The sequence below is a fragment of the Balearica regulorum genome, chromosome 11, assembly GCF_011004875.1.
Source record: "Balearica regulorum gibbericeps isolate bBalReg1 chromosome 11, bBalReg1.pri, whole genome shotgun sequence".
NCBI classification, from domain to species: Eukaryota; Metazoa; Chordata; class Aves; order Gruiformes; family Gruidae; genus Balearica; species Balearica regulorum.
The window spans coordinates 21,246,416-21,263,034 of record NC_046194.1 but is presented as its reverse complement, the minus strand read 5'-3'; the positions used below and the strand labels follow the sequence as shown (position 1 = coordinate 21,263,034).

The window sequence follows — 16,619 nt, the reverse complement described above, 5'->3', positions numbered from 1 at the left end:
TGAGGTATTCATTAATTGCTTTAAATGATCTAAGCTAAGAGATTTCTTTACTTCCTTTGAACCACATTCTATCTTAATAGGCCTCTTTTTTTTTTTTTTCCTCTCCCGAAAACTGACAAATTGCTGATTTCACCTTTTAATCCTTGTCTGCCTGGAAATATGGGAACTATTTCACTGTTGGTAGCCCTAAATGTAAAGCAAACAGTTCTTAGGGATTTTTACTGTCATCCTGTGAATTACAGGTCTCCTTTCTGCCTGAAAGCAGCCTTGCTGTCTGAGATATTCGGCATGCATCCCTACAGCTTGTAGTCGATTGATATTCCTATAAACTTGCAAGTCACCTTTCATCACCTTTCCAGGCTTTGCCCCCTGGCATGCAAGTCCTTCTTAGGTCAAGGGCCTAAATGACCCCCATTGTTATGGGAACCTTTGGTAATCTAACCTGCTCTTTTTCTGTATTTCAAGCCATTGCTCTTAAATGTCTCTTGCTTGATCCACTCAGGCACTAATAACCGTGTCTCCTTTCCTTAGGTCAAGGGCAGCTTTTACATTCCACCCAAAAGGCACCACAGTTTGAGATGAGGAATTCAGAAGAGCAAGCAGCTACGACAGTTTTACAGCGCCTGCTGCAGGAGCAGCTCAGATACGGAAACCCAAATGACAACCGTAACCTCCTTGCCTTACACCAGCAAGCCACAGGAAATGCCCCCCCTTTCAACAGCACTGGGAGTCCAGCATCTCAGAACGAAGGGCTGAGCTCCCAAGACCACCAGCTTGTGACTCATGCTGCCCGTCAGGAGCCCCAGGGCCAGGAGATACAGGTGGACAACAGCATCATGGAGAAGCAGCTCTCCCCGCGACTTCAGAACAGCGAGGATCTCCCGACCTATGAGGAAGCCAAAGTCCAGTCGCAGTATTTCAGGGGCCAGCCACATGCTAGTGTCGGGGCAGCATTTTATGTAACGGGGGTCACCAACCAAAAGATGAGGACTGAAGGGCGGCCCACAGTTCAGCGGGTGAGCCCAGGGAAGGTCCACCAGGATGAAGGACTTAAGGACCTCAAGCAAGGGCACGTCCGCTCCTTGAGCGAGAGGCTGATGCAGCTGTCCTTGGCCACCAGTGGTGTCAAGGCCCACGCGCCTGTCACGAGCGCCCCACTCTCCCCCCTCTCCCCACTTTCTCCTCAGCAGTCCAGCGACCCTTATAAAAATTCTGGCTCCAATGAGTTTTACAAGAACTCAGTGCAGCCCCCTTCCCAGCCCAACATGAAAGGAATGGAGCAGCGGGGTCCTCCTCCAGAGTATCCTTACAAAAATGTGTCCACCCCGTCTATGAACTGCAAACCACAGGACTCGGGACATTTCTATAGCGATCATCGCATGAGCCAGCAGGGAAGATCTGATGGGCCTATGATGAGGTATCAACACCCCCCTGAGTATGGGTCAGTCAGGTAAGCAAGATCTTAAAAGGAACTCCGTGACAGCCACGTAAGGAAATACAGGATAAAATTCGGTCCGTTGCCCTCCATTCTGAGGCAGGTTTTCTTTCAGCAAAGATTCCATCTTTATTATGTGAGGTGACTTATTGTGTTCAAGCTACAGGCTGTGCCTGGAAGAACTGTAACCTGTCTCAGTGGCTTACCTAGAGGGGCCTGATTCTTTAAAAAAACCCAACCAAACCAAAAAACCCACCAGAAATGGAAAAAACAGCCAAAACAAGCCAGCTTGATTTTATGGCATGGGGAAGTTTAATGCTAAGGCTCCAGAGCCGTATGAAAGGTTTGCTACAAAAGCCAAAGTTATGATGTGATTCATTGTAGAAACTTGCAGGTACTTATTGCAAGACTTAAGCTGTTCTTTAATTACATCTGCTCAGACAAAAGATTTTTTTTTTAGGTTTAAACTGCACCTAAATGCTGCGTAGGAAAGGAGGAAGTGAGTGAAAGCAATAATGGTGCAGGTAACAAAAAAATCACCTATGTGTCCTTTAGAGTTTTTCTAATTTTATTTGCAGTGGACCCAAAGTGTAGGAGTGGAAAATGGAGCATGCTTTGTGCCTCATCCCAGGCTTGCTTGTTTAGCTTTTGCTAATTTTTCTTGCATCAGTGGAAATCTCAGCCTGTTTGGGTTTCCTCTAGATAAGGAGCTAGATTTGGCTTGAGCCAAACACTGACGTCCGTGTGGGTGAAGATGAAGTTTTATTCAGGTGGGCTAAAAACACGGCTTTGCTTTACCTGTTTCCTTACCTTCTCATCTCTGTCCAAGACCAGGTGGGATTTGGTATAATGATTTTGGCATCATTTTGAAGCTAAAAGGATAATACAAAGGAGCAACAGGAGCGCGTTGCTACATAAGTAAACGGTGAGGTCTCTGTGCATTTGTGTTTGCACATATTGTGTTGTGTTTTGAGGGGGAGCACGAAGAAGAAACCAGTCTGTATTTGGGAACAGAGTCCGAGCTTTGGGGAATTTGAATCTGTTCAGAACCTTCCTAGTCCTATGGGGAGCTATTTTCAGAGTTTGTCCACCATTGTTTGTGATCTGAAATGACTTCAGCAGCATACAAGCCTGATGAAAAGGCTCTTTGATCTGGCTAAATAAATAATAAAGAGGCCAGGAAAAGGGGAAGTAAAGGGTTTAGGGGGGGTAATGATTGTAGAAGCTCGTTGCAAATGTTTTTGAAAATTCAAAGGCCTCAAATCTCTGTGCACACAGGAAAGGGAAACAGATCCTTAATGGTTATGCTGCATCAGAAATACTCGTAATATTATATATAGTGAATCTGAGACATAGCCTGCTTGCTGTTTAAGGGAGAGGTATTTGAAAACACGCCAACAGTCAGCTCCTCTAGACAGGGTGATTTTTGTCTGTATTGGATGGATCCTGGCTGCTTTGAAAGAACATGGGGGGGGAGGGAGGGAGGAGAAAGGTTCAGCTGGCAAGGTTTCCAGTAGGGGAAGCAACTGAAATTTGTCTTCAAAGCATTGGGAATCTAATGAGGTTACTTTTTAACCTAAATAGCTGCACAGAGAAGAGGTTTCCTTTGCAAGCAAATGCTGAAGCAGTAGAACAATTGCAAGACTAATCCATAAATTACAGAGCAGCGTAGCAAAGGAAGGGAGCGAGTCCTCTATTCCCCTCCCTCTCCCACACACTTTAAGAGAAACTGTCATTTAGACAAGAAACCTTCTGTGTTACTAAAGGTGCAGCTGGGTAATGGTGTGAGGATTTTAAAGACATACAACTTTCTGGGGTGCATTGCCTCACACCAGGCTGTGCTAACAAATGGCTTTGCAGCCTTGCCGGAGTGATAAAGTATTTTCAGAGACTCCAGTTTTCCTGCACTGCAGCTCTGTGTTTATCGGGATTAATTTGGATTGGTAAATGTGTGCATTTTTTGAACTGTGCGTCAAGGAAACAAAGCCCCTTCTTTCTGCTCGTGAAGCCACACCCTTTTCTGCGGGTTTTTCCCCTCATTGTTCGGGGGAATTTGAGGGTGACCTAACGATGCGGTTAAATAAAACTCGTTGAGCAAGATAAACATTGGGGAATTCACAGCATTCTCATGCTTCACCCTCCCCAGTCTGGGAAAGGAATGGGCTGTGTGGTAAGTTTAAACCAGTCTGCAAACAGTTTGCCTCACCTGCTCTTGGGCGGTGTAAGTTTGGGAACACATATATGTTCATAATGATGTTGGTTTAATGTAAATACTGGGCATGCCGGAGGCATCTGTGCTGTTATTTGGAAATTTTAAAGAAAGTTCAGAAGAGGGCTGGCTGCATGTGAAGCTCCAAAATCCTATTCTCTCCCTAATATCTCAACTCCCCTTTAGCATTGGTGATGAAAACAAACCTTCAGGTCTAAGAGGAGAAGATGGGTGCCTTGGGCTCAGTGTCCTCTGGGGTTGCAAGGTCTCCCGTGGCAGCACAGTGAGAGATGAGGAGAGGAGGCTCGTGTGGATGCAGGTTTGGGTGCAGAGGAAGCTCGCTGTCTCTCTGATTCAAGCGCCATCCTCTGTTCAGAGCCCAAGTGACTGAGCTCCTGCTGTGGTGATTAATCCCATTGACTTCACAGAAAGTTTTTAAGAAGGAGGTCTGCAGAATTTGTCCCATAATTAGTAAATCATGTCTGTGCACTGTGTTTCCCTGAGCAGCATCAAAGTGGGGGATAATCTGGTATGACTAGGAAGCAGAACAAAAATGCATCGGTTTGATTTCAGCTGTCTAATCAAGTAGAGTCTGCTCCCTCCTGCAGTGTTTTCTGGTTTGTGCAGGAGGGCTGTGGAAGAGAGGGGAACTGTAGCTTCTTGAACATGAAACAGGCAGGAGAAGTTGGGAAGGCAGAAAAAAATTTTAACAAGCCGGAGACCTTTCCTGATCTCTTCATTCTTCTGTCCTCCCCACTTTGTTGTTCTACCCGCAGATCTTCTGCGTGACTTGATGTTTGCAATCCTGGCAGCCTCAGGACTCCTGATGGCTAGGTTTGCTTGCAGAACTGCCCTTACTCCATATTTCTGTCTTCATAACTTAAAAGTTAATGTGACCCTTGTAGTTGCAGAGCCATAAATCCAGGTTTGTACTTGGCCCACGTGGTGTTTCTCCGATACGCGCCAGGGACTGTAAAGGAAGCAGAGATTCTTGCGTGATACAGTCTTCAAAATGAAGTGGCCCTTAAAGTTATGCTTTCAAACTTAAACACTTGTGGGAATTATTGCTCTGCATTTTTTTTCCCCATGTTTGGGCTTTTCAGGTCTTTATGACACTGAGGCAAATGGAAGGAGATTGTGTAATTTTGTTTTCTGTGTATTTTGAGAGTCTTTCTGCATTTTTGCATGAAGTGGTTAGTTCGGATGTAATTTCAATTACTACTACGGGGTTACCCGAGGACTGATTCTCTCATGGAGGGGAAATTTCTCCTACCGTTCTATCAGCAATTCTGTTAGGTGATCCCAATAGTGATTTGTACCTTAAAATTTTGCTGTCTGGCTTAAAAATCTTGAAAAGTCCAGTTGTGTTCATTTACCTTTCTGAATCCTTCACTCCAAAATTGGTTTACCAGAGAAATAAATTCCACAATTCTCATGTTAATCTGAGGGATCTGAGAGCCAGGTATTTTGAACCCACTATATATATATATGTATGTATGTATAAAAATATTTTATAAGACAAAATTGAAAGTAGCGGGGCTGCTAAAAAGTTCTTTGTATATGTAAAAGTTTCCATACAAGATCTTAAAAGGTCTAGTTGTCACTGTGAGGTTACTAGGATTATTTATTTTTTTAAAAGGTAGGATATATTACCTCAGTTGTGTTATCTCATTTCGCTGGGAGTATAAACGCATTTGTGACATTTTGGAAGCTCTAATGCCGTAATGCAACAGAACTAGAGGTTCCCAACTCTCATGTTTTAGCTTGAACCCACAAGACTGGTGTAATTTCAAGATTATGAGAGGCTTTGGATGTGAGTGCCAAGATGCTAGAAATCTTGGAAATGTGTCTTGTTTAGAAATACTCAGCGATGATTTCCTAGAGTTGTTCTTTACAGTAGATTTTTATATGTCTTCACCAGGCAAGTCAGTACAAAGACTGTCCCTTGAGAATTTAGCTGCTGCTGCTGTTTTCCTTTGGCCATCTTTGTGTTCCTTTCATTAATGCTCAGGTCCTGCAGAAATGGCAAGGTACTGCCTGTGCGTCTCTGATGGCAGAATAATGAGATGCTTTTAGTCAAATAGCTCCAGTTGTTAACATTGGCATCTAGATAGTCCTCAATAGGCTTATAATATTAACACACTGAGATCAGCAGAGTCAGTCTCTCTGAGTAACTGCTTCAGGTTGTTTTCAGACCGGAAGAGAGCATTTTGTAGTTTCAGAATTGGAAAGGTGTGTTTTTGCATCTGTGAGGCAGACTGGCAACGTATCTCTCTTGATCTAACCTCTGTAGGTCACCATAGATTAAATGTCACAGCAAGGTTATTCCCTAATTGATTATAACATCAAAACAGAGGTGCGTGACGTTAGGTAAAGATTAAGTTCAAGGAGACAAGCGGTTTCTGAACATGCAAAGTTTTAACTCTGCACATAACTGGGTGAGCTAAGAAAGGAGCTGGAAACCACCTGAGACAAACCAGATGACCTTGAGCATGGCATGTGATGGTTTTGCCTCATTATTCATTATGAGAACTCACAAATAAAGGTAATGAAATAAATGCAACGATAAGTAGAGCTGACCTCCCAGGAGGGGAAGAACCAAATTGCTGCTGCTAAACTGAACATTCCCGAGGAAATTAATTGCACATCTCTCTTCTGCGTGACCCCTGAGATCCTCACGTTGCATATGCTCATTTCTGGGGAAATACAGCTCCTGAAATGATGTTGCTGGCAAGGACCACAGTCACCTGAGTGTGAGAAAGAGAGAAACAGTAACTAGAGGAGTAATTACTTGTTTTTTCCTAAGTGATAAAGGCTGGATTTGGTTCCCTGTTAAGGAATTTGAGCATCAGCTTGGAGGTTTCTATGTACCTACCCTGCTGGAAAGCAGGGAAAATGAGACATAAGGTGCATGATATTGAAATAACGAACCCTGCGCTGGGCTGAGAATGTACGAACTCCTACATGCACTGCCAGCCAGATGTGAGTAATGCAGACGTTTCCTCTTTGGACGGGTACGAAGAGTTGATGCGTTCTTTCTGCAGAGAACAGGAAGGATGATGCTGAGTGTTTGCACATCAGTGGCGAAGCCTGTTGTGTAACCCTTTAGTTCCCAGTTCAGCTTCATGCTTGCTGTTGTCAATTGACATGCCACTAACACTCGTGGTGTGGTGGGAGAGCTATGCTGTGGGCTGGCTTGTGCATCCAGTACCCCTACTCTGCTCAGCAGAGCAAGTGTCGGGTCCTTCCTGTGAGCGCAGACAACCATGGGGGTGTTCTGTAGCAGCTATGGCCAGGTGGAACAACAGTATGTGCTTTTCCAGCTGCAGGGTTGAACTGCATCGCAAAGGATGGGAAGTTTTATCAGAAGAATAGGAGTGTTTCAGAACACATTGAAGTGCCAGACTGGGTCTGCACCAGGCTGAGGTTTGTGCTTAAGAAGAGACTGGCTGCAGCATGGAGAGGGAGTGCCTTCAACTGTTAGAATAAAGAACATCCAGAGAAGTTAAAGGTTGAATGTCTTTGGAGGAGGAAGCAAAACCTGCCTGCTGAGGTCATCCAAGCACGATAAATCCACACAATCTTCTAAGAAAGATTTCTTACTTGGCTAATGCAGCAAAAGTTGAGCTGGGGATCTCCAGCCCCTGGGAAATGTGAGCTGATGTAGCTTGGAGTTAGTTCAGAGATAGCCATGTTACAGATTGCTAGATCTGTCTTTGATATCCTATAGGGGTTATTGTTAGGAGCAGTAAACATACCTACTGCATAGGGCTTAGGGTGGTTCTGAATCAAAAGGCTGCTTCTGATTCTTAGGTTGGTTTTCAGAGCCTTTAACTGTCTCATTTGACCACGCTGGAGCTTGTTGGTTGATATTTCAGAAAGCTCGAATCAGTGGTGCTGACATACTAGCATAGAGCTCAGCCAATCCCTTTAACTCTGTATCCTGACTTGCATAAGAAAATACATTGTTTTCTCCATGAGAGATGGCACATTTCAGGACAGAACAAAAGAGCCCATTCCAAACAGTCCTCAGTTTAGCTGTTTTACCCACAAAGTATGGATCAAAGTTATAAAAATAATTTTGGTCGGTAGTTGTTGATGGAGTGTTTCTGTACAAAATAGGCTCAAGAGGAAAGACCTTCGCGCACTTAGAATGTATTTTCTGTTAATGATTTGATTTTGCAGCATTTTAAAAAACCAAACTTATAAAAATGAGGAAAATGTCACATACAAGTCTTTTGTGTGGGAAGACCCGTGCATAGGAGCTATGCAGGTCATCCCACGCCTTGTCACTGGCTTTGTGCACCCTTGTCACTGGGTTTGTGCACCATCTTCTGCATGGCTTTGATGGAGCTTCTGCTCTCTGTTTTCCAGGCAGAACCCAGATGTGCAGCTGCAGTTACAACAGAGACCACCTCACCACCACAGCCCAACTTCTTCCTTGACATCCCTGGGATCTTTGACTTTACTTCAGTCTCCGCCACCATCCAGGCTGTCCCCTTCCCAGCATCAGCAACCTCTGACTCCAAGCCAGGGAGACCCTGGCATTCTGCCACGGACCCAGCAGCCATTCTTGTCCAACCAAGTCCATCAGGGAGATTTGTACCGACTATGCCAGCCCTTCCTAGGCCCGCAGCAGCAGCAAGGCGATTCCTATTCAGTAATGACCCGGGCTCAGCAGATACCTTCCCCATATCAGCAGATGCAAGTAGATCCTTTTGCCATAGTTTCCAGGGCCCAGCAGATGGTGGAAATCCTGTCAGAAGAGAACAGATCTTTACGGCAGGAGCTGGATGGGTGTTATGAGAAAGTAGCCCGGCTGCAGAAGGTGAGTGGTTTTGGATATCAGGCACTCTCCTTGTCTAGTATCCTCCATAATTAAATCATCTAATCTGCAACTGTTACATTCCTTGCTTAAGGGATTGATTATCTACTTTAGAGTCTTTTATATGCAGATTGGTTAGTCCGTATCCTGTCCCTTTGGGCAGCAGCTTAACTTTGTCAGAAAATAGAATCAAAGCCGTCAGTTTTATTCTAACAGCTTATTGACCGTGCAAAAAAGAGCCTCCTCATCAGCTGTCTTGAAGAGGCTGACTGTTTGGCTTCCTTGGTTAAATTAAAGCTAGTGTTCTTATGTCCAGGATAGCAGCAGGCTTCATTTTCACATCAGTCTAAAAGACTTCAGAGACTGCAGGAAGGGGCTGTTTGGAATGACACGAGACCATAGTCACTCAAGGAGGCAACGGGATATTGCTGCTGAACTGGTGGGCAGGACAGTGTGCAAGACAAGTACTGCTGCCATGGCTACTTTAAAGACATTTGGACTGCAAGACTGAGACTAACACTTCTTTTGTCACTCCCTCAATACCACACAACTTCCATGAAAACTTAGTATCTTGGTTTGGATCGAGCTATTTGCCACCTTTGGCTTTATGAAACAAGTAGAGTAAGTGATGCTAAAATGTTTTTTAAAAAAAAAAAATCCCGATGAGACCCATCATTAGCGTGCACGTGTAGAGGTATTTTCATTGCAACCTCATAGAAATAACTTCTTGATGACCAGTGGTTTAAAGCATTGCAGCAGGTCAGCTTTGCTTCTGCCTTGCAGCTGTGAAAAGGCTGATGCTACTTGTAATTTAGGACTCTGTGGGCCTTGCTGTGCTCTTTGGACTGAGCAGTTTCCAGGGCCATAAAAATGTATGGCTGCTTAAAACACTTGTTTGAGTTCAGGTGACCACTGTGGCTTTCACACTCGTTATTCCCTATGTTACCTCTTTCCGCGGACATGTGTTTGTTTTGTTGTATTTTTTTTGGAAGGTTCCTAGCCAGGAAATGCTTTAGAGAAATGTTTGACAGCTTCCTGATAATGAAAGAAGGATAAAAATGCACTTCCCTCCACCGCCCTGTTGATCACTTGGTGTAGACAGTGCTGATGGGGTTTGCTGTTATGTGGATCCATACTTCCATAGGGATGCAAACCATGCCTGGTAAGGAGAGTTAGAAGTGAATCACCTGCTCTGGGTGACCAGAGAAGCTTTATGCTGAAGGCTAGAAGGAAGGATAAAACATATTTTACTGCGTGTTTCCTTCTCCCCATTTAGTAAATTGAATATTTAAAAGCACAGCTAAGTTGGTGTAAACATAGAACATCAGGAGGTTTTGTTGTGAATTTTGGACCATAACAATTACAGATCTGCAGAGTTCATCACTAACGCAAGATCCGCAGCTAGCATTTTTTTAGCATAGTGTTGTCTGCCTTTCTTGTTTTATTTTACTTACTCAACTTGATACCGCGTTAGCTGTTTTTATAAATGCTTTTTGCCCAAACTAACAGTACTGCCAAACTGCCCCAGGCTTAGAGAAAAATAGATGACATTTGCACTTCTTCAATTTGCTATATCTATGCTCTGATCATATTGGGGAAACAGAGTCTGGAAGGAGAGTCCAGATCTTCGTTTCAGCCCTTGGTATTCTTTATACAGAAGGATCCATCACAAGCCTGAGACTCTGTCGTTTTACTTAATGTATAGGTGTAGGTTTCTTTCAATATAGAAAACTTGAGAGAAAGTAATCTCCTTTCTGAGACTGAATGAAAAGAATTGTTAGTGATAAAATGGTAAGTGCTTGTTTTCACTTCCACTGCAGCTGGAAACAGAAATTCAGCAAGTTTCAGAGGCGTACAAAAACCTGGAGAAATCATCCTCTAAGCGGGATGCCCTGGAAAAGGCCATGAGAAACAAGCTGGAAGGAGAGATTCGTAGGCTGCATGATTTCAACAGGGATCTCAGAGGTGAATGAAGTAAAACTTCTGTTCTTCAATGGTTGGGGGTTTTTTATTGTTGTACTTACTTGGCAGGACAGTGTTTTGCTGCAGAATTCACTGTGTCTGTTGACACAACTAGAACATGACAGGATACTCAGGTATGTTCAGTAGTCTGAGATCTTAAGCGCTTGCTGGGAGTATGGAAAAGACAGGTTTAGGAGAGTGCTGTAATCTCTCATTTCCAGCCTGTTTCTCATTGAGAAGAAACATGTGATAAGCCAAATACCATAAACCAGATGCAAGGCTGGAATTCTCTCTTGTCTTATATCCTAGACACAATTTGTACAATTTGTTCAGTTTATACAAATGGAAAGACGTTTTGCTGACTGCCTAATCCCACACCAGGCATGTTCACTTTATTTCCTGTCCAGTGACCCTTTTGCACTGACATACAAACTGCAGACTGTCTGTTCTTCCTGAAGGTCTTGTCATTCCTTATCAACGTAGGCATCTGGTTTTTTGGATCTCCCTTCCTTTTCCAGAGTGAGATGTTATTAGTGTCTGGTTCTTGCTAAGAGGCTGAGGCAGTACAGCGGTTGGCAGCAGAGAGTGAGGTTGAATGGTATTTGACCTTAGCATGGGTCAAAGTTTAAACATTCATTTGAAAGGCAAAAAACATTTGCAATTTGAGATGTTTAAAGGTGCACAATCAGTTTTTTAAACTGCAAGTTTAATTTTTTTTTAATTAAAGCCCTCTGATTGTCCTACATGTCATCCGCTCTCACTGTCCTGTGTCTCTTTACTAAGGCTGTGTTCCCAGAAATTGTTTTGCATCCAAGAATAAGGCCATACAGTGCTCAGTGCTATCGAGAAGGACAGTACACAAAGGCCTACATTAAATAATCTTACTCATAATAAAACACAGCATAAACATTTCATGCTTATTTTCATAGACTGATATAAATTTCTAACAGCCTGCAGCAGCAGAACTGTTAAGCTGCCCGTAGGGTTTTACACTTTTCCCTAAAGTCAGGTAATTGGACAACATTGATTTAATCTTCTAAATATTAAGATTTAGTGGAGAATTATAAGGAAATATTTTAATTACATGGTAAGATTTATTTGGGTGGAAAAGTAAGGTGTCTGAGCATTTGTAAAAATTGAAAAAAAACTACTTATATGTTACAATTGTTTAAAGTAATTTTTTTGGAACTTTATGTAACCTGTTTTGTCTCATTGAGAATATTTTCTCAAGGACTTAATTAGAAACATTTCAAAAGTGAGTGCCAGCTTCTGATAGGCTTTTTACTTCTGGCTGTATAGAATTAGGAGATCCGTTCCCCTAGCTTGCATTAGAAATATCCTGAGCAGACGTGACTTAATGCTTGAAAGTTTTTAATTATTTAGTGTTCCTTTTGTTGAAAAATTTTGCAGAACGTATGGAGACAGCCAACAAGCAGCTTGCGGAGAAGGAATTTGAGGGGTCTGAAGACAATCGGAAAACCATCTCTCAACTCTTTGCACAAAGTGAGTTACGCAATCGTTACGGGTCAGTAGAAACACTCTGGTCATCCCGGGAAGGATAACAATGCAGCAGGTTAGCGTAGTTCGGATCTGTTGGTTTTCTACTGAGAGAGAAATCAGGGCAGTGACAGTTCAAAACTGGCAGTGGAGAAAGGAGGAAGGATTCAAGAATTCCTTTTGTGTCAGTATGTGAAATCTGTCTGATGGCATTTGTTAGCGATTTTGGAGCAAATGTAGTTTGCAGTTAAACTGCAAAATTAGTGTTTACCCCATAATGTACAGGATAATTTGTCCACCTGTTTTGTTCCCTGAAAGCTTTGGAATTAAACCTTTCCAGGCTGACAAGAGTCCTGGTATAAGTTAAGGCCAGTGGGATTGGAACCTGGTAGTCTCCTATCTCTTTCCTCTTTAATTTGCCACTGCCCTATCCAGTTCAGCAAAAATGAAGGGGACGAACACTGCCTGCAGTATGCTGGGCTGTGTAAGGGTCATGAATTCTGTCCACAGCAGTGGATTTATCACAAGGCAAACCAAAATGACGGATGTGAAATGCTGCTTTTCCTTTCTACTGAAATATCTTGAGGCTGACGGCAGCGAGCCAACTTTTCTCTCATCCCATAGTGTACTCCACCCTTCTGACAATGCTCACTTTTCTGCAATTGTTATATAAAAAGGTAATGCAGTAAAATTGCAAAATAGAGATTTTCTGTGGTGTAACGCACACTGCTTCTACTGTGACAAATGCTGGTATCCCTCTCTTGTGTTGTCTTTAGCTTATTCATTGTGGCCTACGTTGCAAGCAGATGGCTGTCAGGGTGTGAATTCAAAACTCCTGGTGGCGGTGGACAGTCTGTGAATTTAGTCTGGCATTCAGACTGGTTGGGTGGACTTTGAGGTTCACAGTTTCGCCCAGAGAGGTGGGAAGGTCAAAGCTGTGAGGCCTTACATTCAATTTCTCCTTTTGGATGAACATGGAAACCTTAGTGCTACATTTCATCGGCCCCAGCATTTTTAGGGGCGCTGTAGGCACTTGTCAAGTGAAGCAGTACTCATTTGGGGAAAAGTCTGGAACAAAACCTCCAAAAACCTTGCTGCAAGCACTTTCAGATTAACAAGCAGACTCCTGGCATTGATTGATACCTGCTGGCGTAATGCCACCCTGTCTCATCTGCGCCCATTTTCCGCAATACGTTTTAGCATGCTGACACTGTCAGCAACTCATTTCCTGGGTGGAGGAGAAATACTGGGACGGGAGAGATGGGCAAAAGAATGGGCAAGTGGTGACATTCGCCTTTGTCCTTGTGTCTTATGTCACAGGCTAGCTCTGAGTTACAGTCAGGGTTTGCTCTGCATAGTTCTGGGTGCTGTTGGTGGACAGGTTTGTTTTGCAACCTGTGTGTGGGCTGCGTTGATTCCCTAGCAGAAGGGAATCTTTAGCTACTCCGTGTTGCTAAAGCTTTGCTCCTGGCTCTCTGCTGGCAGAAGAAAGGGAATAATTGTGGTCCTGTAAATATAGTTATGCACATGCTTGCACAAATGGGCCTGTGTATTCCATATGCAGTCTGTCCTAACACCCAGGATCTAGTTCCTGTTTTTCAAGCCTTCCACTCCTTGTCCTCATTCCTTTGTCGTGGGATATTGGTTTCTGGAATGCAGTTTCTCTGGTGTCATCAATGCTGGGTGTAGATCACTCCAGGGAGTATTCTGTGGTTATGTATCCAGCAAGTGTGTTAATGTTATCATTGTAGCTGGTTGGCTTGAGCTGGGACTGACAACATACACAGAGGACATCAGCTCTGTGTTGTGGCTTTGCTTTACACCCCTGTGTGATAATTTCTCCAGTCCCTAATTCTTTTATCCTATTTAATTTTTTTTATGAAGGCAGTTGCCCTGTTCCTAAAACACATAGCTGCTCCCATTAGGTCCAGGTCTTTCTGGAGAGCAGCAGAAGAGGACTGGTGGCTTTAAAGCATCAGACATGAACTTTCAGTGCTAGGCAAAAAGCTTTCTTGAACTGCAGGTCTGCTTTGAGCAGTGGGAGAACAGATACATGTGCCTCAGGTCTGGCCCAGAGGGTCATTTTTAAGGGCAGCAGAGGAAAACTGAGGAGTTCTCACTGCTCACTTGTTTTCTGACTCCCCTGATGATACTGCCAGCAAAATGGGACGACTGGGTGTTACTTTGAGAAGGAGGACAGCTGCCCCAGGCAGAACAGCCTTCCTGTTTGTAGGGTCAGTGTGAAAAAAGAGAGCACAAATTTTTCAGGCACAGAAGTCTGCCATCTCCTCTCCCCAGCCTGGGATATTAAAATTATCCAGTTTGTTTTCCACCACTGAAAGCCAAGTTTCACTAACCATCTGCATAATCAGAGCAAATTACCTAACTGTACTGAGTGATGCACGTTCTCTTCCTTCTCGCTAGCGCTGTGGCACATTGTTACTTGAAGGTACCCTGCTTGTTTTTCAGGGTTACAAGTCTTTTTCTTCCTTGAAATCTGTGTACTTTCCCCCCCTAGCACTAGATTTGCATTCTCCCTCTTGAGAGAAGTTCCAGTACAATCTTTCCTTCACCTCTGGAGTGAAAGACTGCTGAAGGCTGAGTAGAGACGAGTGCTGTCCATTGATAACTCTACCTTTGTTTTGGTAGACAAGGAAACACAGAGGGAAAAAGAGAAACTGGAAATAGAATTGGCTGCTGCACGCTCCACCAACGAGGACCAACGAAGACACATCGAGATCCGAGACCAGGCCTTGAACAATGCTCAGGCCAAGGTGGTGAAACTGGAGGAGGAGGTAAGGATGCTGGAGAGAAATGAGGGTAGTTTGGGTTCCAGTAAAAGTGACTGTGGGAATGAGTTTGTCTTGTGCAAATTATAAGGAAATCTGCTTGCTTATGCCAGCTTAGCTTTGTGTTGGTTAGCTAAACCACTGAACTGTGCACAGATAAGCCACAAATCTGTCTTTCCTTGGAAGTGCTTTCGTCTAAGCAGCCATGTTTCATTTTCTTTTTGTTTCAACTGATAAAAGTGGGCTGGAACTGAAATCCCAGCCCTGGCAACCTCCTTAACTTGGCAGAAATTCAGATCTGGATGGACTTTTAACTAATATCAAATGAATGCAGCTTGTCCCCTTGCCAGGTGTTCCACTTACACCAGGGTATCATGGTGCACAGTGCAGATTGCTGTGTGTGCCCAGCATTCGTAATAAGCTGGGCATGACCTTGGTTGTTTTCTCTCCTTTTCCTCCCAAGAGGGGATAATCATTTGAGCTGCTTAGCTGGACAGCTTTCACAGCAGTTTCTTTTGTAGCCTTGTCCCTGCCACTCACACACGGCTCTCACCTTTCTGCCCTTCTGCGTCATAGTGTCCGTCCTCTTTCCTCCCGCCTACTCCTTTCCTCTCAAAGGCTCCGTTTCCCACTCCCAGCCTCTGCTTCCTTTACTCCTACTCTTCCTCCATAGAGAGCCTCTGGAGGAAATGTCATGACCAAGCACACTTCCTCCACTGCAGAGTTGTTCTCTCCTCCTTCAATTCTGCCATCTTCCTGCCTACTAGCACTCACCATCACCCTCAGTTGAGCACAGTGCCTGTATCCACCGGCATCTTGCTGGCTTCAGAGACATTCCTCAAACCCTCCTCTTGTCTCCTTCTACTCCTCTCTCCCTTCAGAATGCCATTGTGCCAAGAGACAAGGAATGGTCAAATAGAAAGTAAACTTCCTCCTGTCTTATCTTGCCTACCTGCCTCCTCTCCCAGGTACAGATGTAGCCGCCGCCTTAGTTTTAGCCTGCTCTTCTCTGAGCTCTGTGTGTGCCTCAGTAGCCCTTCCCCTGAACCTTCCTTTGTTTCTTTCCCTGGTGTCCTTAATTTTTACCCCTTGCAGTACTTTTCTTTCAATATCTTCAGCTTCATGGAAGCCCTACCTCAATCTGTCCCCTCCTGGATCTGCTCTGCTCATTCAGGCTGTTGCAGGGTTACCTGCCATCATACCTCATTAGCCTTTCTCCCTAGTGCTCCACCTCGCTTTCCTTTCTCCACATCAAATTCAGGCAGTTCCTCTTTGCTTTCCAGGCCCCTCATGGTTTACCCAGGCCTGTTTCTCTCCTCCCCTTGTTGCTGAGAGGATGTCTTCTACCTTTGCCCTTCTCAATTTCCAACCACCCCTTCCTCCCCACCCCAAACAAGCACTTCTGTGCTTTCTCCCAGACTCTCCTCACCTCCGCTGCAAACACTGGCAAGGCCACTTTGAAGCATCCCTTGCTGTGATGCTCACAGCGTGGTTGGCAGGGGCTAGGCCACAGTTCATGCTAACCCAGAGACTAGTTGGCTTGCCCTACGTGTGTGTTTCTGTCTGTGGTCTCTGGTCCCAGATGCAGGCTGTGAGCTTTGAGGGCAGGGAGCTTTCATTTGTACCACACTTAGCATCACCAGGCTGGGGTCCGTCACTAGGGAACCAGGTTCTGTGCAATACAAATTATCATAATAAAAAAAGAACAGCAGAGTCAGAGGAATGGCCACATTCAGCCTTGCGCACAGTTGACAAGTCCATTGGTTTCACTAAAATGGCAGCATCTCCTGAGAAGGCTGACTTGCACCTTTGTTGCTCAGGGGGACAGGTTATAAGGGTAATTTAAACATGGCATGATTCTCTTTGGCTCTAAAACTATTCTGTCTTTTGATCCTGCAATGT

The 16,619-nt window shown here is 44.2% G+C and overlaps 1 protein-coding gene across 5 annotated transcripts in view; it reads left to right on the top strand.

Annotated features, from left to right (window-relative positions):
• Positions 1-16,619, top strand: part of AMOT (angiomotin) — a 61,550-nt gene that overhangs the window by 27,504 nt on the left and 17,427 nt on the right. For all 5 annotated transcript variants that reach the window (XM_075763654.1, XM_075763652.1, XM_075763656.1 and 2 more), the window contains 5 exons: positions 532-1,450; positions 8,019-8,472; positions 10,290-10,434; positions 11,842-11,934; positions 14,578-14,723. In XM_075763654.1, the coding sequence (XP_075619769.1) occupies positions 579-1,450; positions 8,019-8,472; positions 10,290-10,434; positions 11,842-11,934; positions 14,578-14,723 (1,710 nt within the window). In that variant the 5' untranslated portion in view covers positions 532-578. The remainder of the gene's footprint in view (positions 1-531; positions 1,451-8,018; positions 8,473-10,289; positions 10,435-11,841; positions 11,935-14,577; positions 14,724-16,619) is intronic.